At 37.0% G+C, this 24,702-nt stretch overlaps 2 protein-coding genes and 1 pseudogene across 2 annotated transcripts; 2 read left to right on the forward strand and 1 right to left on the reverse strand.

The window, feature by feature from the left end:
* Positions 1–5,744: 5,744 nt before the first annotated feature.
* LOC133813847 (uncharacterized) lies at positions 5,745–6,200 on the reverse strand. The gene has a single exon (XM_062246883.1). It carries the CDS (start codon positions 6,198–6,200, stop codon positions 5,745–5,747), a length of 456 nt encoding a protein of 151 aa, XP_062102867.1.
* A 1,151-nt stretch (positions 6,201–7,351) lies between these two features.
* LOC133815792 (uncharacterized) lies at positions 7,352–8,268 on the forward strand (annotated as a pseudogene).
* Positions 8,269–12,918: 4,650 nt separating this feature from the next.
* LOC133817044 (uncharacterized) lies at positions 12,919–15,940 on the forward strand. Its single transcript, XM_062249427.1, has 5 exons — positions 12,919–13,121; positions 13,281–13,409; positions 13,553–13,752; positions 14,544–14,773; positions 15,444–15,940. Exons 2-5 carry the CDS (start codon positions 13,318–13,320, stop codon positions 15,720–15,722), a joined length of 801 nt encoding a protein of 266 aa, XP_062105411.1. The 5' UTR covers positions 12,919–13,121; positions 13,281–13,317; the 3' UTR covers positions 15,723–15,940.
* Positions 15,941–24,702: the final 8,762 nt, after the last annotated feature.

Genomic DNA, 24,702 nt, shown 5'->3' on the forward strand with positions numbered 1-24,702 from the left:
GCCCATCTCGGCAGCTAGCCGATCCACGATCGGCTGAGGAGCGCAGAACTCGGCAGGACGATCCGAAAACTCGACCTGACGACGGATCGTCAGGGCCTTGTAAGCATCGTCTCTCCAGCTTCGGCCGTTCTCCCAGGTCCGGTTGACCAGCCGGGACTGCTCGTCCCGCAGAGCGGACTCCCCCTCCTCAAGAAGGGTTGGGCGGAGGGGAAGAGCGGGCGGAGCAGGGATCTCCTTCGCGGTTAGCCTACTCTCCCCATGTGACTCCTCGGCTGTCTCTGACAACGTCGTCCGAGGCCTCTTCTCGAGTTTGCCCTCCCGGGCATCATCTCCCGGGCCTCTCTTCCCTGAGCTCCGGCTTGCGGCTTCGCCCGTTTCCAAATCAATTACCGGGGGCTGGTCCGAGGGGCCGTCTGCGGTCGGCTCCACAGCCCGGAATGGAACCACGGCCAGTGCCTCACCTGGGCCGGGCGCTGTCCCGAGTTTTTCACTGGTGGGGGGGAGCTCCATGACGGCCGCGACATTTGACCTCCTGGCCAACTTCAAGGTCAACCTTTCCTTGATGAGCCTCCTCATCTCGCTGGCCGGATCAGACATGTCGGAATCCTCTGCAAAAATACAGGAAAACGAGGTTAGTATGATAAGCCAGACGGGAAAACACAGCAGTAAAAAAGAATAGCCCGGGACGAACCCTCATCTAAGCCCCGGGCAAGACTCAATTCCCTTAAAGTGAAGGAGTGTATCCGGTCTCCTACGTCATCCGGGGTTAGAAACCCCCCATACTGGAGGAACCCGGACAGGAACATTAGCGTCCCTGATCCTACAGGGACGGGAGATGAAGGCCTCATCTCCCCCATCAGCCCCAAACGCGGGGTCCGGCGGCTCTAGCCTATCCCTAGCTAAGTCCCCGACGTGGGGAGCATAAGTTAAGATTAAAGGGGAGCTACCTCACCCCGATACACTAGCCCCGGGAGTCCCGACGTTTGGTAGGGCGCCCTCGAAAAGCTCCTCCAGCTCTTCCGAGTTGGCCTCTTCCGCCGGAAGCTGATCCTTCTTACGCTGGCCCGCCGTGGCCCGCGCCTCTCTCACCACCTCGGCGATGTGGTCGAGGGCCAACTGCTCCCGGACCTCGTTATCCTTCTCGCACGGGATGCCCCGGAAACTCGGGACGACGATGGTCTGAGTGGCCGCCAGCAACCCTATCAGCCGAAGGTGTTTATCATTGACGTAGCCCCCAACGTCCAGCTCCTCCGCGGTCAGCTTGGCATAGAACCTCCTCCTTTCCAGGAGAAACTTGGTAAGGGGGGTTTGAATGAAGGAACCTGCGACCCGGAAGATACGATAAGAGATGGAAGCAAAAGATGAATAAAAGAGGGGGTCCGGGAGAATACTTACCCACTCGCTGGAAGTCTAGCAGCAGCGTGGGGTTCTTGTCAATAAGGAACCCGGATGTCATGAACCAGTAACGCCCGACATCCGGAGGGTGCTTCCAGGTGCTGGTAGGAGCAGGGTAGCCACTCCGCGACTGCAGCCTGTAAAAGCCGTCCAAGCTCTTGTTTTTAACACTGATTTGCAGCACCAACTTGTAGAAGTATAAGACTTCCGCCAGAGTGGGATCCGCGATCTCTTTCGCGACACAAAACACCTTCCACCCAGCAAGCAGACGGTACGCTTGCGGCAGCAGTTGGAAGGGTGCGATCCCCACGTATGTCAGGAACCGCACGAAGTAGGCATGAAGCGGGAGCGTAGCTTCCGCGCTAATGTGGCCGGCGCTCCAAGCCCCGAATCCATCCACGGACGTATGCGCCCGTTCCTCTAGCCTAGCCATGCGATTGTGGAAGAGGCCCGGAGTCGATTCGATGCCCAGCCTCGTCTCTAGGAGCAGCATCATCCGGTAGTTCCGGAACAAGTTGGCCGTCTCGTCCATTTCCCACCTGTTGCCTGTGGGTGTCTTGGATCCGGGAGCGACCACAGGGGCCCTATTGACCTCTTCTTCGGAATGGAGTGTAACACCCGTGGCCATGATTGATGATCTGGGAACAGAGAAAGAAAGACCAAGCAGTCAGTGCCTAAACCCAAAGAAGTCGGTCAAGGTACAGGGAGTCTCCTAAGGACTGCTTGGAGTCCCGTCGGACCAGGACCCGGACCCCAAAAAGCCCCGGGACCCTGATCGGGAGAGAAGGCTACTAAGGTCCACCCCTCGTCCGGGAAGCATCCGAGAACGGTGCAATCCGAACCAGACAGCCTTCCTAGCAAATTCTAAAGCACAGAGCCTAGGTACATGCGTCTAGAGAGCCTAAATTCACAAAGTTGGCGATAGAATTAAAAAATACTTACTGTGTGGTGTCGACGGTTGAGGCTGGCGGTTGTCCGATCGTAAGGACGGCAGGACCTCGTTCTCGAAGTGGCGCAGCCGGTGCAGCAGTTCGTCGGCGGGGCAAATCCGAGAAGCGCCGTCAGGTTGCAGAGTGAAGGTTGAGGCCCTGGGAAACAGGCGGTGGCGCAGAACTAGCAAACGGCGGAGTATTTCATCGGCGAGGTCGGACATGCAAAGCTCTAGCGAGCGTTCTGGTTTTTCTTTTTCTCAAGCTGGTTCGAAAATGGAAAAGTGCCGAATGTTTGTTCTCAGAGTCTTTATATCAGCCCCCAAATCCTGGCCCCCGATCCAACGGTCAGATGCCTCTTCATCCGACGACCGAGGATCGCACAGAGGACATTTATGAGCCCTTTTTGGTCTGGATCCTCAGCACCTCTAATCCGACGGTCCAGGAGTAGCGGATGCCAAAGGACGCCCCATCCTACGATCCACCTCGTTCCAGGGACATTAATGATGACTCCCCCCGTGCGGATATGACGCCTCGTGACGTGCGCTGACACCCTAGTCTAGGCCTAGCGGCCTTTGGGAGGCCTAGGAGACCCTTCGAGGCCCTTGCAACAATCACATGGCAACACGTGGGTCGCTTTTTCCCAAAGCGGGCCAAAGGTAAACGTCCCCGGATTACGGCAAACGACCCGGGCGAAGCCACCTGCCACTGCCACGGCCGTTCGGCCAAGCTTCCTAGCCCGGACAGGAACTGAGGAGACGACTTGGCGAGCGTCGCGAGGGTGATGCAACCCTACTCCCGGATAGCCCGGGTGAAGGCTTGGGGGGTAAATGTTATCCCCATTTCCTAGAAGGGCTTTGGGCCTTCGCCCTGGCCCGCGGTCAGTGGACCGACTCGACATTCGGGCCTGGCCCAGGAACTCCAGATTGGGCCCGTTTGGAAGGGTCCGGGATGTCCCTCCGGGTTCATCTTCAGCTTGGAATGTCCGGGGCGCCCGGAGCGTCGCGGCTTACGCGCCACGTCCCGGAGCCTGGAATGATCCGGGCCCGAGGTAAATGTAGCAGGCCAAAGGTAAACGGACCTGGATCGCCTCCTCCCCAGTTGAAGGGCCGGGCGCCCAGGATCCTGAGACCGCCTCAGTTCGCGTGGGCATTGTCCCCCCACTTTTCGCCTGCAGAAAAGGCAGTATTGGGATTGTCCACTGATGTGTCAGGACTGCGCAGCCAAGTACCCTGACCGGTCTTGTCTCCTGAATCAGCCTCGTGACTCGAAGTGATCAGAGCCCAAGCGCCGTTTTGTCGGGCGAAGGGTTGTGTCTCAGGTCAACTAATTGGGCCTTAGCTGGTTTGTATTATGTGCATTGTATATCTTTTTGTATTGGGCCTTCACTAGAAATGGCCCCTCTACACTTTCCTCTGATGGGCCTGGGTCGGATCCGGCCCAGACCTGATGACCCCCTCAGCTTATAAATATAAGCTGTAGAGCAACGTGAAGGAGAAAGAGAAAAAAGGGCAGAGACTCTGTCCAGATATAGTTAGAAAACTCCATTGTAAAAGCTTCTTCTTGCTCTAATATATGGACTCGTGGACTAAGGCTAGTTAACGCCCCAACCACGTAAAAACCTCGTGTCGATTTCCCATTTTCATTATTATCACTAGCAAATAGTATTCATTAATATAGTTGCCGAAAATCTCGGTTAACAGTTGGAATTTATGTTTTCTTTCTTCTGCATGAAACATTTTATCTTTCTTTACTCCTAAAAAGGAAAACCTAAATCTAGGTATGCTCAATCGGCATCAGCGCATTCTTGCATGTTAGCAGTGCTCCGGCTAAAAAGCATTATAAGTGTGCATGACATGTACAAATGTTGGTGTGGGTGTCTTTTCAAACAACGACTTTCTCAAATTCAGTCAATGGTGTGGCTTGGCTTCAATTGGTTGTGTGGAGATTACTATTAAGGTTTCTAATCTCCTCTGGCGATGATGGGTTGGGGGCTTGCTCGTGGCTGGATTCGGTGGTGTGGTGTGCACTGTTAGGGCCTCAGATCTCTTTTGGTGTTGGTGTGGATGAGAGTTCTCTTGCGACTAGGTTACCTTCCTAGTCAGGTGGCTCCATGGGTGATTGAAGGTGTTGTTGCTCATCCAATGTGGGGTAACCATAGTGTGTTTTGAATGGTTTTCTTGTTTATTAATGTCTTTAGTTTTCTCAACTAATGGAGTTTGTTATCACCCCTCATCATGTTAATAATTGTATTGACTTTTGCCATTTTTGTATCTATATTCATTAGGATTGTGCAAAAAATTTTGCAACCTGCCTAACTTAAATAAACCGCTTAAACTAATCCGAAAAAACAAAAAAAATACAACCCAAAAAACCTGAGTTAAATTTAACCCGCCCAAGTAATAGAGTTTCTTATCACCCCTCATCATGTTAATAATTGTATTGACTTTTGCCATTTTTGTATCTATATTTAGGGTATCTCCAACCCATAACACCATATATGGTGTTGCACCAACACCAAAACTAAGGAATCTTAGCACCATATTTTTTTTCCATTCCAACCACAACACCAAAAAATATATTCTTTATTATTATATTGTTTTTTAATAAAATATAGTATTCCTTTTATTATTATATTATTTTATCATTTATTTATTTAATTAATCAATTAAGTAAAAATGTTATTATTAATTATATGAAACTTACTTCATAAATATTAAAACTTGACAAATTATAATAGCACATTACATTTCCCTATTTAAAAATTACACTACTAAAATAAAAATACATTCAATTAACTCTAAAACATAACACGCCCTTGAAATATTGATTAAATTAAACTAATTTTCCGATACTATATTCGTCCCACAAGTGTTCAATTAATGCATTTCGAAGTGCAATGTGAGCATCCTTGTCTTTGATTTTTCTATGTTGAGCTAGAAATTCTTGAAATCGAGCATAGTCATTACCCACCATTTCAACTTCTGGATTTGGCATTTCAAGTCTTTCTTCAATGGGTGCATTAAAGTCGCGTTCATCTTCTGTTATCATATTATGCATAATAATACATGAAGTCATTATATCATGTAATATCCTCTTATTCCATAGATGCGCTGGTCCTGTCACAATGGAAAACCTTGATTGCAATACTCCAAACGCACGTTCTACATCTTTTCTACATGCTTCTTGTTTTCAAGCAAATAATTGTTTCTTCGGGCCAAGTGGCTCACGAATGGTTTGAACAATAGTAGACCATTTTGGATATATACCGTCGGCTAAATAATAACCCATATTATACTCTTTCCCTTTAATGACATAATTAGTGGGTGGAGAAATACCCGCAGCAAGATCAGCAAAAAGATGAGACGCCTCCAACACGTTAATATCATTATTAGATCCAAGTAGACCAAAATGTGCATGTCATATCCAAAGATCATAGTCAGCCACAGCTTCAAGAATAATAGTCGGAGATCCACTACGACCAGTGTATTGTCCTCCCCAAGCCGTAGGACAATTTTTCCATTTCCAATGCATACAATCTAAACTACCCAACATTCCTGAAAAACCTTGACTTTCACCAACGTGTAGTAGCCTTGCAACATCATCAACATTAGGTGATCGGAGATAGCGGGTTCCAAAGACCTCGATAACAGCACGACAAAATTGTTTCAAACTTTCCAAAGCAGTAGATTCTCCTATTTTGATGTACTCGTCGGTAGCATCTGCTGGTACACCATATGCCAACATTCGAATTACGGCTGTTACTTTTTGTAGACCCGATAACCCAAGCTTACCGAGTCCATCTCTTCGTTGGACGAAGTAATTGTCATGCCTTTGTACAACATCATAAATATGAAGGAATAAAGCACGGCCCATTCAGAATCTTCGGCGAAACATCGAGGCAGAAAATTGAGGGTTCTCTGCAAAATAGCCCATGTGTGACCCTTCGTTATTTTGGTGTTGAGCGATGCAAAAACTGTTGTTAGCAATAATTTGACATACCACATGCTTTTCTAGATCATCATAATAATCATCATCATCTGAAGAAGAAAAAGACGATGCCAAATAAGATGAACTACCATAATGAGAATTCATCTTTAGCAGTATGTGTTGTTGGTCTACATTAAGCCAATGTTTTATAGTGTAGATATTCACTATCTTTAGATTTAAAATTATTTTGTCTTAAGAAAAGATACTCGTAACGTTGTATTGTCACATCGTATTTTTGTCTTCGGATTTCAAATTATTTTGTCTTAAGAAAAGATACCCGTAGCATTGTATTTTCACATCATATTTTTGTCTTCAGATTTCAAATTATTTTGTCTTAAGAAAAGATACCTATAGCATTGTATTGTCAAATTGTATTTTTGTCTTCAGATTTAAATTATTTTGTCTTAAGAAAAGATATCTGTAGCATTGTATTGTCACATTGTATTTTTGTCTTCAGATTTAAATTATTTTGTCTTAAGAAAAGATATCTGTAGCATTGTATTGTCACATTATATTTTGTCTTTAGATTTCAAATTATGTTGTCTTAAGAAAAGATACCTGTAGCATTGTATTGTCACATCATATTTTTGTCTTCAGATTTCAAATTATTTCGTCTCAAGAAAATATACCCGTAGCATTGTATTGTCACATCATATTTTTGTCTTCAGATTTCAAATTATTTTGTCTTAAGAAAAGATATTCATAGCATTGTATTGTCACATCGTATTTTTGTCTTCGGATTTCAAATTATTTTGTCTTAAGAAATCTAGCTTCAACATCCCTATATAATGGTATATTGTTCACATAAGATGACCACACCTCTTCAACATAGTTCTAAACCAACTTCTTTCTCTTTCAAAATGACTTCAATTCGATCTTCTTCATACTCAATTGAAGAAGATGTGCACTTGTGTCATGTGTATCTTGACATTTCTCAAAATCCAATCATAGGAATTAACCAATCCAAATATCATATGTGGGCAATAATTGAATCAGCGTATCACTCTGGACAATTTAGTAGTCAACATTCACCGAGAAGATATTTGCAAACTCGAATGACGACCATTCTTGCGGCAGTTTCAAAATTAAGGGGATGCGTTAACCAAATTGAAAATAAAAATCCAAGTGGTGTTTCACAAGAAGATATTGTGAGTATATATTGTTATAGTTTATTTTTAGTTAGTAACTTGTTTTTAATTTTATTGACAATATTTATTTATTATTCAACAGTTAAATCAAGCGAAGATGTTATTAGCACAAGATCCAAAGTACAGAAGAGGGTTCAAATTTGATCGTGTGTGGTCCATTCTTAAAGATTGTGAGAAATTTACAAATGACAACACCAATTCACCAGCTAGATTCCAACAACAAGGTCGTAGTTTCAATTCCCCCAATCTTGTTCTTTTGGCTTCGAATCACCGACATCGGCACCCAACGGTATGAGTTCATTTGATCTTAATATGAATGATGAGGAAGTTCGTATTAATGTATCTGAAAGACCTATCGGTGTGAAAAAAGCAAAAGGAAAACAAAAAAGTGATGAACAATTTAAGAAATTAATGGATCAAAGTCAAAAACTAGTTAATGTTATAGAAAAATATAACTTTGAAAGAAATGAACTTCTGAGACAAAATGTTGATGTGGCTAGAATGAGAGAAGAGAATAAAATTTATTTACGGATTTGAATTCTATATCCGATCCAGAGTTTCGCCAATTTATTCAAAGCGAAAAGAGAAAAAATTACAGATTAAGAGCACAAACATCCGAACATGGAGAACAAGGAGAATGATCTCAATATCAGGGATCTCAATATCGAGCATCTTAGTTCCAAAGATCTCAATATGAAGAAGAACAATGAGAAGGAGCTGAAGATGAACATCAACGATTTCAAAATCCTTCACAAGATTATAGTCAATATTATGACTATCTTGGCGGAACCGGGAATAATTTTTAAAATTATTAGAAGTATGTCTTAGTTTGTCTTGTGTGCTATATATATATATTGTTGTTTTTCATTTTATGTTTGGTGTGTTTGATTTTAATATTAGAATGTAAGTTTGTAATATTTTAATTATATTCTGTATCTTTAATCAATTTCAATGTTAATTTTATTTTCTTATAGTGTAGAGTAAGAGTTTTCATACACAAATTAAAATAAATTATATAAAAATTAATTATGAAATATTTGAAATTTTATTTAAAAAATTAAATTACATGTGTATTTATAATATAAAAACTCAACATAAAATATAAACTCAAATAATACTCATGTTTATATATATACTAGGTACCAATAACGTGCAATATGCACGTTGCACGTTTGCTTAGTTTTTATTTTTAGAATTTATTAATTATTTTTATTAAATTTATATTAATGTTATATAAATTTTGAAATAAATATCTTATTTTAATTAAATAATTTATTTATTTTTGTTTAAATTTATGTTTGTTCTAGTTTTTGAATTTGGGAGTGACAACAAAAGATTATATATTATATGTTTAATATAATATTAAATATTATACGTGAATTATAAATTTAAGTTTCTTGCTAATTTTTTTTAAAAATAATTTGCTGCTAATTCACAATAAATTATATTATATGTTTATTATGATTTTATTCTAATAAGTGAGTTTAAATTTAATTAAATTTTATTTAAGTTATAAAACGTATGATTTTATTATTTTTAAATAATTATCATTGTAAAATATCTCAAAAATATCATATTTTAATTTGTTTAATTATTTATTATTTTAAAATAATTATCATTGTAAAATATCTTAAAAATATCTTATTTTAATTTGTTTGATTATTTATTATTTTTAAATAATTATCATTGTAAAATATCTCAAAAATATCATTTTTTTAATTTTTAATTTAATTTAATTTTATTTAAGTTTAAGGGTTTACAAACTACTGTTAAATATAAGAATATTCTATTAAATATAAGAATATTCTGTTAAAATTAACATTGAAAAAATAAAAAATGGTTAAAACCAAGAATTTCCGTTATCTACACACTTATTATATAAAAGAGATATATATATAAGAAATAAATATATATATATTTTTTAAAAAGATATGACATATATATAAAAAAAAGTTTTTATCGTGTGAACAATACACAATATATATAAATAAGATATTAATTAAAGTTTGATCGAAGGATTATATGCAGTCTCACAGCATATATATATGCCGTAATGACTTTCCGTTATTCTTGGCCTCATGGATCAGATTGGGTTTCTTCTTTGTAGTGTGTTAGTTGACTCTACCAAAGTACTCAATTTAACAAAGACAAACTCACTAATCTATCCGAGGATAATGATTTGGCTTTTAATATGAATTGTATTTCTCATCGATAATTTGGTTAGCTTATATTTAGCTCATCTCATGTTGAGATATGCATTAGTTCTTCAGGCTTTTCCTATTTATAATAAAATCTCTGCTAACTATTAAGAATTGTCTTTAAAAAAATATATTTTGAGAATAAATGAAACATAAAGATACTCTAAAATATTAATATCCAATAAAATCAAGAAGAATGTTAACAAACAATTCGGATGATAAGAAATGTGTCTATATTCTATAAATTTTGTAATTATATATGATAATTACAATAATTGTCAACAAATTCAGTCACTAATGTGTTATTGAAAGTGATAATGTCATATAATAATATACCACGTTTTATTTGATGTCATTTTTTTTCCCTTTAACTACCACACTAACTATACTAACCCACTCGAAGAGCATACAAAACGAAAGTTGTTGTATTAATTTCACAAAACGAATATATATATACTAGAAAAAAATAATTTTAAGTTTGTTTGTATTAATTTATTTTGATTATGTTTCAATATAAATTTTAAATAAATAAATAATATCATATATTATAAAATAATAACATAAACATATTAAACAAAATTAAACAAAAATATTGTCTATAGTTTATAAAAAAATATGATAATTTTTATTTAAAAAATTGTTAAACCAAGAATAAGTGTGTTAGATACATTCTAATTTTAAAATTAAATACTTATTTTCTAATTTTCTTTTAGAAAAAATACATATGAATTTCAATATAATATAATATTAAAACCTTATGAAAAAAGTTTATTTGATCAAATTTTAATTATTTAATTAAAAAAATTAAATAAAAAAAGTTATATATAAATATATATTATTTAATTAATAACTAAAATAATTAAAATAAGTAATTTCTTATAAAACTAAGGAGCAAAATAAGAGATATATATAATTATATTTTATTTTACTATTATATATATGTTTGGATAAATTAAATGAGAAAATAAATAATTAATGAGTTATTTATTGTCCCATTTTATGTGTCATATGCATAAGTTAGAATGGCATACACTTAAATATAAATTTAATGATAGTGTGATTTTTATTATCTATTTAAAAATCACATTTTAGATATATAATAATGAAATACAAACAGAGTAAAAGTCAAATAATGGAAGATTATTTTAATAAAATTGTGAATTATTAAAATACTACATAACTTAAAAAACGTACACTTGATTATAAATGTTTAATGGTTGTTGTGTTTTACTTTTCTCATTTTTAATAATTACGGGTTGAATATATAATAATTATAATACAAAATAATTGTGATTAGCACAACTTTGATGTATTATGATAATTACAACGCATAGTTAATTACAATTATAAATATTTAACCCTTTTTTTGTTTTTTGTTTTTAATTGTTTCAAGGAGTGAAAGAGTAAATCAAATCTATCACTTTTTCAATAGTGTTCACATTTTTATACATTTTATATAGTGAATGATAAGTATTTTAAAATTAAATATATATTATTTTTAATTTCAGTTGTTAAATAAAATTAATAAAAAGGATGACTATAAATTTGTGTTTATTATTTTTTTTTTCTACGTATACTTTTCTCGTGCCAACTCCACCCACAAACATCAAAATGTATTGAAACAATACTAAAATACTTTTCTATTTCAATCACAATACTAAAATTTACATCAAAACATATATTCTCTAATAAAATATATAATCTTCCTATTATTCTATTTAATAAATATATAGGGTATTGCTATGGTGCATACTTTTTGTGTTTTCGGGCTCGTAAATAGTTTTTTGCACGATTTTTTTATGACCGTGTTTATTGTAATTATTTAGAGTATCCTGCAAATTTTCAAGAAATTCCAAATAATTTATAGTGTCGAAATCTAGGTTCAAACAGGTTATTGCACGCGTAATTAATTTTTTTTATACGCGTGGAAAACAGTTTGTTTGAACCTAGTTATCGGCACTATAGATTATTCAGAATTTCCTGAAAATTTGTAGGATGTTCTAAATAACTATAATAAATACAGTCATAAAAAAAATCGCGCCGAAAACTGTTCACAAACCAAAAAACACAAAAAATCACAAAAAGTATACACCATAAAATTACCTTAAATATATACACTTAAAAAGTTTTAGTAATAATATTATTATACTTTAAATTAATTATACCATTATTTACATAACACATATAGTGTGACAATGTAGACAACTTTATATTTATTGTGAGTTTTACTGTTCGGTTAGATTAATTATAAGAGAATATTAACATAAAGTTTGTGTTTTACCATTGGATTAGAGTTGCCCTTAGGATAAAACAAACACAATTTAGGCGTGACAATAGTAAACACAAAACACTCATGTAGACACTTAAAAGTCATACTGAATTAGTCAAAATTCCATTCAAAAAATTAAAAGTTAGTAAAAATTACAAGTCCTTCAAAAAGTTTGATTTCAAATTATATTTATTTCAAAACGTAAAGAGAAGAAAAATGCCATGGGAAATAATTGGGAAATTTCTATCTCAATCTGCAAGAAATTTCTCAATTTAAAGAATTCAATTCAATTCAATTAATTTTGATTCAACACAATGGGAAAACAAAAAATTTAAAAAGAAGAAATTAATGTTTTAAAAAACCAATTAAAACCCAAAAATTGGTTGAATGAGTTCAGTGGGGTCACTCACTTAAATGACTTCCATTTTATTTATTGTTCAACGCACTTTCTTTCTTCTTTTTTTTCTTTTCAAAATAATAATAATTATGTGCACTTGTTCTGCAGTTGTTCAGAAATGGGTAAGAACCAGAATATTTTTTTATAATAGTAAAATAATACTAAACTCCCTTCAAAGTCACATTAAATGTTTTGTCACACTAATAACCATGTGCCACCATTTAATATAAATAAATAATTAAATAAAAATAAACTAAAAAAAAACACTTGGTTTTGGTGTTTTTTGCCATTTTGGTACAAGTGAAACCAAAAACAGAAACTAAAGAATTAGTCAAAAGAATTTATCTAACTTACCCGTCAAAATCTCTTCTTTCCAATTCAATTTCCACAAAAAGAAATTATCTTTTTATTTTTTTAATTTAAATTAATTGGTTTTTGTATAATTGTAGTAATAATTTGATACTAAAAAAAAGTAAAAAGTAAAAACTATCCCAATAAGACTAATAAGGAAAAAAAAAAGCATAAGCTCTAGAATAAAGCAAAAATCTTATGTCAGGAGTAATATCTGCAAGTGACTTTTTTTTTATTAATTTTTTGTATCTGGCACTAGTTTTAATCATTTTTTTTTGTACTAGGTCAAACTGAATATATCAATGTATAGGCTCAAATGTCGTTTTTATAGCTTTTGGTTTAAGAAGAAAGGGTTTACCTGGATTGGATTGTTCTCAGCACTCAGATTTGGCCTGGCTGCCAAAGACTTCTACTAGTTGAGTTCCCACTTGCGTTCGAATTGAGGTGAATTCAAACCTTCTCCACTAACTTTTTCCTTTGTTTTCTTTTCTCAGTAGATTCTCTATATATTAGAAAAATAACAAAACAACAACGGACCCTTTATAGTGCTACGTTCCTATTATAAAGTATGACCCTGGTTTTGATACTATATTATACATAAAGGGTTTCAATCTATTTGAGTTATTTTCATACTACTGCAATGGGGAGTCGTGGCAAGAGAGTTTTGGTCACTTGTAGCGAGGACGAGGTCTCGCTCAACATAGCCTTCCATTTGGCCCGAAGAGGCTGCAGGTTCGTTCTTCTATAACTTTACTGTATATATGTATATATATATATATATCTGTGTGTGTAATTATTCTTTGATGGGGTTTGTTGCAATGAGAGGTTTCTTTGTATTGATGTATAAATGGGTTTGTTTCATTTGATGTAATTAGGCTGGTTTTGATGGGAAATGAGAGCTTTCTTGAGAGTATTGCCCAGAAGATAGTGTGTTCTGTCAAGGGGGCTGGGCCAGTGGAGGTGGTTGGGTTGGATATGGAGGAAGAGAAGGAGACATCGTTTGTTGAAGCAGTGGACAAGGCTTGCAATACTTTGGGGCATTTGGATGCTTTTGTGCATTCCTATATGTATGAAGGTACGGCAATTTATAGTTATTAAAGCAACACTGTTTTGATGTATTGTTTTTTTATTGGACACTGAAAGTTAGTCACTCCTATTCGGCCCTGTGTTTTGTCTAAGTCTAATTATAAAATAAGTTATTGTTGACTTGGTAGTGTATAGATAGATGTAAAGTTCATGTGGAGAGAATATGTTTAGGCTCAAATAAGATGCAGAAGTTGGCCTTTAAAACCTTTTCAGTGTCATTGTTTAAAATAGTGTTAGTTGAACACAACCGCAGTGGTTCTAGTCATTGGTTTTCTGAGTTATTGAGGGCATTTAAGAAAGAAATAAAATCATGAGATTTCTGTCACTTTCAACGTCCTACTTGGTTCCATTTATTGGGTTTTGTCTAAGATTGGAGAATGAGACTTATATTCAAGTAAAATATATAAACTAATCATATCATAGGGATGGCTATTCAGAAACATGCATAAAAAAACATTGAAATTTGTAGTTCACTTCCTAGAATTGTTGAAGCCAAAGATGAAAATTTGGAATTGGTGATTGAGCAATGATATTTAAGTCTAATTCTTAGATGAGAAAGTTACTGCTATAGTTTCATGATTTATGCTTTTTGACTTGTTTAGTATTTGTACTCATATTATGTAAAAGATGTATAGTAATTGTAGTTGAAAAGAGAAACATAAAACCATAAAACTCTTAAAAAGTCTTTCTAATGATGTACTTCTTTTATGTATGCATAGAGGCACTTGCTTCATTGTAGCTAAACAGATTCTTCACTGTCTGTCTTATTATTCGAAACAGGAAAATCACAAAACCATTTAGAAGTGACCGAAAGTGAGTTCCAAAAGATAGTGAAGATAAACTTCATGGCTCCATGGTATCTGTTAAACGCGGTTGGAAGGAGAATGAGGGATAACAAGTCAGGAGGTTCCATAGTGTTATTGACCTCAATAGTTGGTGCTGAAAGAGGGATTTATGCAGGAGCTGCTGCCTATGCTTCATGTGCTGCTGGACTCCAGCAGTTAGTCAGGGTAAGTAACCCTTACACTCCTTTGAATCCAAACACATGACTGCCATTGATTCTTCTCTGAGCCAATAGCTTAGACACACTTAACCAAAATCGAGTTTAAGAGGCATCAATTCTTCGGTCTTTTAACTGCCATCTCTTACTTTTAAGGTGGTTACTTCAGTAGTTAGCCAGAGTAAATGACCCTTGCACTCCTTTGAATCCAAACACATGAAAGCCATTGTTACTTCTTTGTTTGAGCCAATACCTTTGACATACTTAACCAAAATCGAGTTTAAATGGGCACTTCATCGGTCTTTTAACAGTTATTTTTTACTTTTAAGGTAGTTGCTTCAACAGTTAGCCAGGGTAAGTAACCCTTATACTCCTTTGAATCCAAACACATGACAGAGACGTTGTTACTCCTTTGAGCCGATAACTTTGACACACTTAACCAAAATCGAGTTTAAATGGGAGCCAATTCATCGATCTTTCAACTGCCATCATTTAGTTTTAAGGTGGTTCCAATACACCAATCTATAGATACAGAAAGACACTATAGCAATTTATCAACGAAATTGTAAAACAGAGAATCAGATAGTGTTCTTTTGACCCTTTTTCTTTATATTTTAAAATCTATTTTTGATAATCCATCATGCACTTTCTTAGTGACAACTTTTGGTGTGCATTTTCAGGCATCAGCTATGGATATTGGGAGATATAAAATCAGGGTCAATGCAATAGCCAGAGGGTTGCATATTGAAGATGAATACCTCAAATCAGTAGGGAAAGAAAGGGCAGAGAAGTTGGTTAAAGAGGGTGCACCACTAGAGAGATGGCTAGACCCTAAAACTGATGTGGTCTCAACCATTATTTATTTGATCAGTGATGGATCAAGGTACATGACAGGCACAACCATTTTTGTTGATGGAGCACAGTCTTTAACAAGGCCTAGGATGCGTTCATATATGTGATTTTCCCCCCTTTTAATTAATTTTCTCAGCTGTATTCTTTTTTGTTCTTATAGTTTTATTATCATACCCTTCAAAACAAAAAGAAAAAAGAAAAATATTCACTGACATGAGTTTGATGCAGCAATTTTAGCTTACAAGGTTCTGTAATTTTCAACAACAGTACTTGTAATAATAACAAATAAATGATCTGTTGTTATATATACAGAAGATCTTTCATATGGGGCTGCTTAATTTTCTTAATTTTTTATTTTCACTTTGGTTTTTGGTTAGGGTCGGCTTTTTCTTGTAATCATTGCTGTTTTGAAATACTTATTAGCAGTCAAAGAATTGAGAATGTGAATATTTGTCAAACATGTGTACCTATATTTCAAAGTTTGTAATGATTCTCACAGAATATTTTCTGTGACTGCTGTTTAATTTTCAAACTATCTTTCTGGTAAGCAATAAACACAAATGTCAATCTAAATCAGATAGTAAAAATATTAATATAATATGCTTTGAAAGTTATGGCATTTTCAGGTGTTATGAACATTGAATGGTATTAAAAAACCTGTCAACAATAATGAGAAGCAATTACAAGGAGTGAGAGTGACCCAAGAATAATAGAGATGAGTACTAGTCCTTGAATGTTTAGACATATACAGAGGGATATATGTATCATTGGTCTTGGATTTTATTCATTTTCTTTTGTATTTGGTTTAAGATTTGGTGTATATTTTAATTTTAAATGATTATTTAAAAAAAATTATTGATAACAACATGATCAATCTAATAATTAATCGGTTGATTCTGAACCAAATATAATTTATTTTTTGTTTTTTATGAAACGATAAAGAAAGAAATTGAATGAAATGCTAATAACATTTGTGATTTATTTATTAGATTACATGTTTACTTCTGGTAGATTGATTGTTGGAGGTATTAGATGAATGGATTAGTTAGGTGAGAGTTTTGTTAGGTAGGAATTTTATCAACTTAGGTTAACTTAGAGTCATGGTTAACTTCAATTCTGATTTTAGGTATGCTTTTACACTATTAAAACATGGTGCTAAATCTTCTGGAATAATCATCTAGATGAAAATAAATTACCATTGGTTAAAACTTGAAACTATTCTTAATGTCATCCATAGCATATATATTATATATATTAATTAATACCAACTACATATTTTAATAAAATTAGAGAAAAAATTTCATGTGCCGGTGGAAGTAAAATGCACATAAAATACGAAATAAGTTCATACTTGTCATGAAAATATATGCTTTAAAATATAGGAAAAATTACATTTAGCATTATAAATTTAAATTTTTTTTTTTAAAAATATGAAATTTTACAAAAACACGTATAACAGTTTGTTACGATTTTGTAATTGTCTGTTACAACATTCTATTTAGTTTGTAAATGTTGTTTACAAAATTATAAACTTTAATTACAAAGTTATAAATTTTGGTTACCAAAAAACTGTATTGTTATAATTTTGTAAACTTTGTTTACAAAATAAAGGCTCTGTATTTATGATTGTTTCACTCAAATTTCGACATCGTCATAAATGAGCCTCGAAATATAGACTTGTAAAGCGTAAGCTCGAAAATAACAAGCAGTGGCTGAATACTTCTATAAATTTGCATGATTCCTAACTTGTTCTTGTTGACGATCGAGCACAAGTTCAGAAGGCTCAAGCTTAAGCATCAAGCTCGAAAGAACGAATCTTCTCTGATGCATATGGATGTTATTCAAACCTTAGTTGCAAGCTCGAAGACGTTGGTCTCCGAAGATTGAGCTCGATAAAATCACTGGCTAAAGCAGAGGTTGACTAGAATAATGAGCTCGAAGTGTTGGCCGATCTTGAAAGCGTGTAAACCTTGCGTTCGAGGTTAGCAATGCATTTTGAACACAACAACTGTTAGGAGATCCCTATTCCTTAGGGATTTGTTGTTATCTGGTATTAAACCCCAATTATCATGGGATATTATGTAATTAATGTATTTATTTGTATTTATTTCAAATTTGAATTGTAACTTCCCGAAATAAGGGGAAAATATTCAGTCAACCTTGTCTATAAATAGCCTGGAAAATTTCATTTGTGGAGACGCACAATATTGTACTGAGAATACTCTGTTGAATTTCTTTGATAAAACTTTGAGAGAGTATCACGAATCAATAATATTGACTCGTGGACTAAGCAGATTTTAAATGCTGAACCACGTAAAAACTCTACTGTTCCCTCATTATTTCTTAAATAGTTGTTTAGTGCTCTTTTAATTTAAGTTGACGAAAAACGACGTCAACAGTTTGGTGCTTTTATTGAGAGCATTAAGTAAATTTTTGGATTGTTTAGTCAAAAACCTCTTGAATTACCAATGGCCGCCTTGAACAACCCAGGCGCTGGTGGGCGACCATTGCCCCAAATACCTGAGGAAAAAATGCTTGCACTGAAGATTACCCACGGAGACCTGGGAAGCAACCAATGACAGACCATGACCCAGACGAGGGGAGTGCATTCTCTGAATCCCAGGGACCGCCTCCTCCCAGGCCTGACAAGGACCTCTACTATAATCCTGAGAGGTATATCCCCATTGTGGAATTAAAGAATCACCAACTGTGCCAAAAATTGGCAGAGGCCACTAGGCGCAATGAAGAATTGGCCAGACAGGCCGCTGAGGTCCAAGCACCACCCTGAAGGCCCAGAGGACGTCCCCGCGGGAGCACGGCCGCCAGGAGGGCCGAACAAGGGCTCAGCAGGCTCAGCCAAGGCCCAGGGCAAACACTGGCGATGAACGCCCTAGAAGGAATACTCAAACATTCTTAATGCACGCATCTCGAAAGCTTCGACCCTATTTCCAAGCACATCCTATTCATGTGTTAACTGATCAGCCGCTGAGGTAAGTATTGTCCAAGCCAGAGGCAATTGGGAGATTGTTGAAATGGGTTGTCGAGCTCGGAAAGTTCGAGATTACCTATCATCCTAGAAAGACGATCAAAGGACAAACTTTGGCAGATTTCATTGTCGAATGCACATGGATCTCCAACGAGGAAGTCATTACCCCAGCCCGTGAGCTGTGGAGACTTTACGTCGATGGGTCCTCCAATGAAAATGGATTGGGGGCAGGGATCATTCTAATCACCCCAACGGAAAATCGCTTCCACTCGACGCTTAGATTTGGTTTTGAGGCCTCAAACAATGAGGCTTAATACGACCGTTGTTAACAGGTCTTCGGATTGACACCGAGCTCAAAGAAAAATTCATTCATTGCTATAACGACTCACAATTGATTGTTAACCAAGTCCTGGGTGAGTATCAGGCTCGTGGCATAAAAATGGCGGCTTACCTGGAGAAAGTTAAAGCAACATTTGGGGGGTTGGAGTTCTACGCTATAGAACAAATTCCCCGAGAACAAAATTCAAATGCAGATGCATTGGCCCGACTCGCCACGACTAACGAACCTGACACACTCAACGTGGTCCCATTAGAATTCTTACCGACCCCGAGCATAACCGAGCCTGAGGAAGAGGATGTAAACATGATTGACTCACAACCGACCTCTATGACCTCGATAGTTGACTACCTCGAAACAGAAAGACTCCCAGTAGACCAGAACAAGGCTAGAAAGCTTATGTACAAAATACCAAGATATACCATTTTGGAAGGAAAATTATACATAAGAGGTTACTCTATGCCATTACTTAAGTGTGTAACTCCCACAGAGGTAAAGAAGATTTTGGAAGAAATCCATGAAGGATTTTGCGGAGATCACACTGGGGGGCACAACTTGTCAAAAAAGGTTATTAGGCAAGGATACTTCTAGCCAACAGTCAAGGCAAACTCATTCGAGTATGTCAAACACTGTGATAAATGTCAACAGTTTGCTTCGATACCGCGAGTTCCACCTACCGAGCTTACCATGATGAGCTCCCCATGGTCTTTCGCGGTATGGGGAATCGACCTCATAGGCTCCTTGCCGACTGGAAAATGTGGAGTAAAATATGTTGTAGTCGTCGACGACTATTTCACAAAATGGACCGAAGCCGAACCCTTAGCAACCATCACCTCGAAGAAAGTCCTAGACTTCGTGGTGAAAAACATCATCTGTAGATATGGGATGCCCAGGAAGATTGTATCGGATAATGGGACCCAGTTCGACAGTGATTTGTTTACATACTTTTGTGAAAAGAATAGGATAATAAAAAGTTTCTCCTCCGTGGCCCATCCCTAAGAAAATGCCAGGTCAAAGCGGTTAACAAAACTTTAAAAAGTTCTATGAAGAAAAGGTTAGAAGAAGTAAATGGGAGATGCCCAGAGGAGCTGCCTCAAGTCCTGTGGGCATATAGAACAACTGCAAGAACCTCGACGGTGCATACCCCTTTCTCTCTGGCTTATGGGTGCGAGGTCACGTTGCCCATCGAGGTCGAAATCCCAACCATAAGGCGTGATTCATATGACCAAACATCGAACCAATCCCAGCTCGAAGAAAGTTTGGACCTCATCGAAGAAAGACGAGACGAAGTAGGGCTGATCATAAAATCCGAAAAACCGAAAAAACCGTGTACACCGACCTACCGAACACCGAAAAAACCAAAACCGTTTAAACCGAAAAAACCGCCGACGGTGCAAACCGCCACTGTTCGGTCGGTTTGGAAATTTTGGGTGAACCGACCAAAAAAACCGAAACCGACCGAACACAATAAAATAATAATATAATATTATATAATTATTAATTATTAAATTTTTTAATAAAAAAAAAAAAAACTTAAGGCACTTGTAAATGTAATTATGTTCTATATATTTATGTTTTAAAAACATACAAAAATGGATTCTAACAATCCAAAATTTTTAATTTTTTAACTAAAACTTTCAAAAATAAAAAATAAAAAAATAATCAATTCGGTTTGGTCGGTTTAACCGACCAAATCGCGGTCCAAAACGGTCGGTTTTTTTTTTTAAACTGGTTTGGTTCGGTCGGTTTTCGGATTGCACCAATCCGAACCGAAAACCGAATTCTGGATTTTTTTTGGTGAAAAAACCGCCCAAACCGACGAAGCCCAGTTGAAAAATGTTGCATACCAGCAGAGGGCTTGTAATGCCCCGAATTCTCTGATGAGGTTTAGTGGCAGTTTAGTAGGCCGGGAGGGCCGTAATTGTTTAATTACGCCATTAAATGAATATATGCATGTTTATGTGAATTATATTATGATATAATGATATATGCATGCATGTGGGTCCACATTTGATATATTATGCTGTTTTGATAGTTTGGCCAGTTGAGGGTAAACTTGTGTATTTGGGTGCATGATGTGATTTGTGAATGAGATTCCATCATTATGGAGATATATTTGAGCTATTCGGCATGAGACGGTCATATTTAGTGGATTACCGTTTTTGTCATAACGGTGTCAATTTTGGGGTAATAGGAATGTTTATTTGATGATAAATTGGGAATATTTGAGATCAGGGTGAAATTCTGGAGGTTTTGACTATAATGTCCCCGGGAGTGTTTTCGGGACCCCGAGCATTAGGTTTTATTTGAGGTTACTTAAGCTTGAAGTAGCTGTTAGATAGAACGTACGATTAGAAAACCTCTCGTTCTCCTTCGTTAGTTCATTTTTGCCACTCGAAGCATATTTGGTGAAATCTTGAGTTCTAGGAGTCGGAATCAAGTGAGGATCGAGGCGTAGCGATCCTAGGAAATATTAGAAGCTTCTTGACCGAAGGATTTGACAGAAAACAACCTAATCGAAGGTAATCTAAGTTTAAAGTTTTGAGTTTTTAGAGTTTCTAAGTTTTGAATTGGATTTTGTTAATTGTTGGGTTTTCGATTCGTTTGAACCTTGGGTTTTGAGGGTTTTGATGCATTGGGAAGCTTGGGAACTTTGATTTGATAATTGGGGAATGTTTAGTATGATTTTGGAGTGTTAGAAACGTGTTTTGGAATGGCCCAGAGTTGGGGGCCGCGACACTTGAAGAAGCAGGTGGGGCTTCTTGTGCCTGCTGGGCGCCGCGACCCTTGCTTCAGGAAGTTCTGGGGGCCGTGGCCCAAGGTGCTAGGGCCGCAGCCCTTGCCCTGTTTTCACCCTGTTTGCATGTTTTGACCCCGGGAACATGGTTTTAGGCCTCGGGATCACTCCTACTACTCGGATTAGTGGGGATTGATGTCTTGGAGGCTAGATATTGGTTCGAGAACCTTTGATTATCATGTTATTGATGGTATCCTATAATGTGTTATGATTAGGTAACCGCTAAAGGACTAAAAGCTAAACCATTCTCAAGGGTCGTTCTTTTGTTCATTCTAGCTCGAGTCAGAGGTAAGAAAACTGCACCCTAGATGTGACATGCATGGTTATTCATGAGGCATGTTGGTTGTATAAATGTGGATATGAATTGATTGTGGAATACTTAGCAAATGTTGCTCACTTGTGCATGGTACTGACTCATTAGTCAGATTTGGCAAAGGTGCTAGTATCAACTGTGAAGCTGTGACTCATTAGTCAGGTTCGGCAGTGGTACTAGGCACTGGTCACATTGCGCTGACTCATTAGTCAGGACGGCCTTAGCGTGATCAACGCAAGCCAATAAAGATTAGATCTAATCGACTTTCTGCATTGAATGACTCAAAGAGCATTAATGCCGGACCGAACTCAATTTCGATGAATATTATAAGCGCTTGAAGGCTAGTGGCTTACCCAGCAGCCACTCTTCCATTTGAATAAGTGACCTGCTTGTCAGTCACTCAGTATGGTTTACCAGAACCTGTTGAAGGCTAGTGGCTTACCCAACAGCAACTCTTCCATTTGAATTAGTGACTTGCTTGTCAGTCACTCAGTATGGTTTACCAAAACCTCAAGTGATACTCACTCATTTGCTTGAAAGCTATGAGCTCTGTGTGATTATAATGATAATCATTTGATGAGGTTTACATATAATACTGTGTTTTCTTGTTGGGCTTTGGCTCATGGATGCTATGTGGTGCAGGTAAAGGAAAAGAAAAGCTAACCCAGCCTTGAGTGAGGAGCTTAGGTGGTGATGTATACATATGCAACCGCTTGACCACCATGGCCAAGGAGTTCTCAGAGGAACTAGGGGGTTTACCCTATTTTTGCCGCTTAGGTCGGCGGGGTTTGAAATTTTGGAACAGTAATGACCTTTTTGAGTTGTAAATGTTCTTGTGGGCCTATGAACAATTTTATGTATTAAATAAAGCATATCATTTCCTTTTTATTGGCTTTCACCTTAACCTGTTAATAACACTTAGAACACGTTTTTAACCAAAGGACTCAGGCAATGAGTCAAATTTCCGGTTCACCGTAACTGTTCTGGGGTAACCAGGGCGTTACAGGGCTACAAGATATTTTAATAAGAAGGTCTGAGATAGGAAATTTGGATTGGGAGACTTGGTAATAAGGCGCGTGTTTTTTACCACACGAGACCCATCTGCTGGGATGCTTGGGCCTAATTGGGAGGGACCTTACCAGATCGAGTCCATTATTCGACCTGGAGTTTATAAGCTGGCGAGGCTAAATGGAGGACTAGTTCCGCGAGCTTGGAATAGTGAACATCTACGACCTTATTATCAGGATGTTTAATCGTTTTAACCCAGTGTGTATTTGATTTTTTGCTTTTTATCAGTAAAGTACTGAATTTCATTCAAACGTTATACTTTTATTGTTATACTTTTTTGCAAACCCTCAAAATTCAATAACCTAAGATCTCAATCATAGGATATTAAGGGGGCATAAGTGGTATCCAATCATACCATAGGCTCAAAAAAATATAATTATAATTAAAAATAATTCTACTAAAGATTTTTGGATTATTAACCCAACATGAAGAAAATAATAAGTGTATGAATCACTAACCAAACACGCGAACTAAACAAGTTTGGAACAAACCAGCAAAACCTAATCGACAGTCAACGGTTAGAATTCCAGATAAACCAACTATAAACTAAAAGTCGAAACTAGGGCTGTAAATTTTTGCAAACAAGTTTCGACCTTGCAACCTCAAGGCCATACTCGAGGATGAGGAAAAGCAAACAAGTTTCGACCATACTCGAGGATGAGGAAAAGTAACTGGAAAAACAAAATATAACTAGACTAACAAGGTTACATACCAGTTGAGTATTTTTCAAATACATTGTAAAAGTAAAGTTCGACCTTGACAATAACGAAGTCGAACATGGGCATTTTAGATAAACTATGCATGAATGTATTGAAATTTGAACTTAAACCCAACATATATATTTGTACGAATAAACAAGTATAAAAGCAAGTCCTTAGTAACATGCTCGAAATATTTCGACCCAAAAATATGATGCATAATGTTAAGGAAAAATAAACATCTAAAGGTAGTCAATGTGCAAAATTGGCTTTCGAGCCAAAAATTTTAAAGCATAAAATCTACTATTAAGATATAAAATCATAAGATAATTAAAATAGCTCAGAATCGAGCTATAAATTGTCTATGCTCCAAGGGCACAAAAATATAATTACAAAATTATAATGGGTCACAGCCCATGATGTCGATTTCAGGGGTTAGTAGCCTCTTCAACCGCAGTCCTAGAAACCTCCGCCGTCTCCTCAGCCTCGAGCCTGGCCTCTTCCTCCTCAAGACGAGCTTGCCATTTAGCGATAAATTCAGTCTCCAGGCCGGCAAGGAAGATGGTGTCAAGGTCGAGGTTGTTAGCCCAAATTCGATACATTGCCATGTCTACGGCGCGATCCTTTTTGGTCCTAAACTCCTCAAGGAGACGAGCCTTCTCACCCTCGATAACTTTGAAGGTCATCTTCTTCTCCTCTTCTAGCATGGTGTTGAGTCCCTGAATCTGCTTGATCTCGGAGTTCTTGGCCTCGACCTCTTTCAAGGTCACTTGCAGCTTTGATTCAAGTTCAGGAATCCTTTGGACCTCTTTCAAGGTTGCTTCCAACCTCGACTCAAGCTCTGGAATCTTCTTGATCGCCGCATCCCTTGCTGCAATTTCCAGTCGG

This window comes from Humulus lupulus, chromosome 2 (genome assembly GCF_963169125.1).
Source record: "Humulus lupulus chromosome 2, drHumLupu1.1, whole genome shotgun sequence".
NCBI lineage: Eukaryota > Viridiplantae > Streptophyta > Magnoliopsida > Rosales > Cannabaceae > Humulus > Humulus lupulus.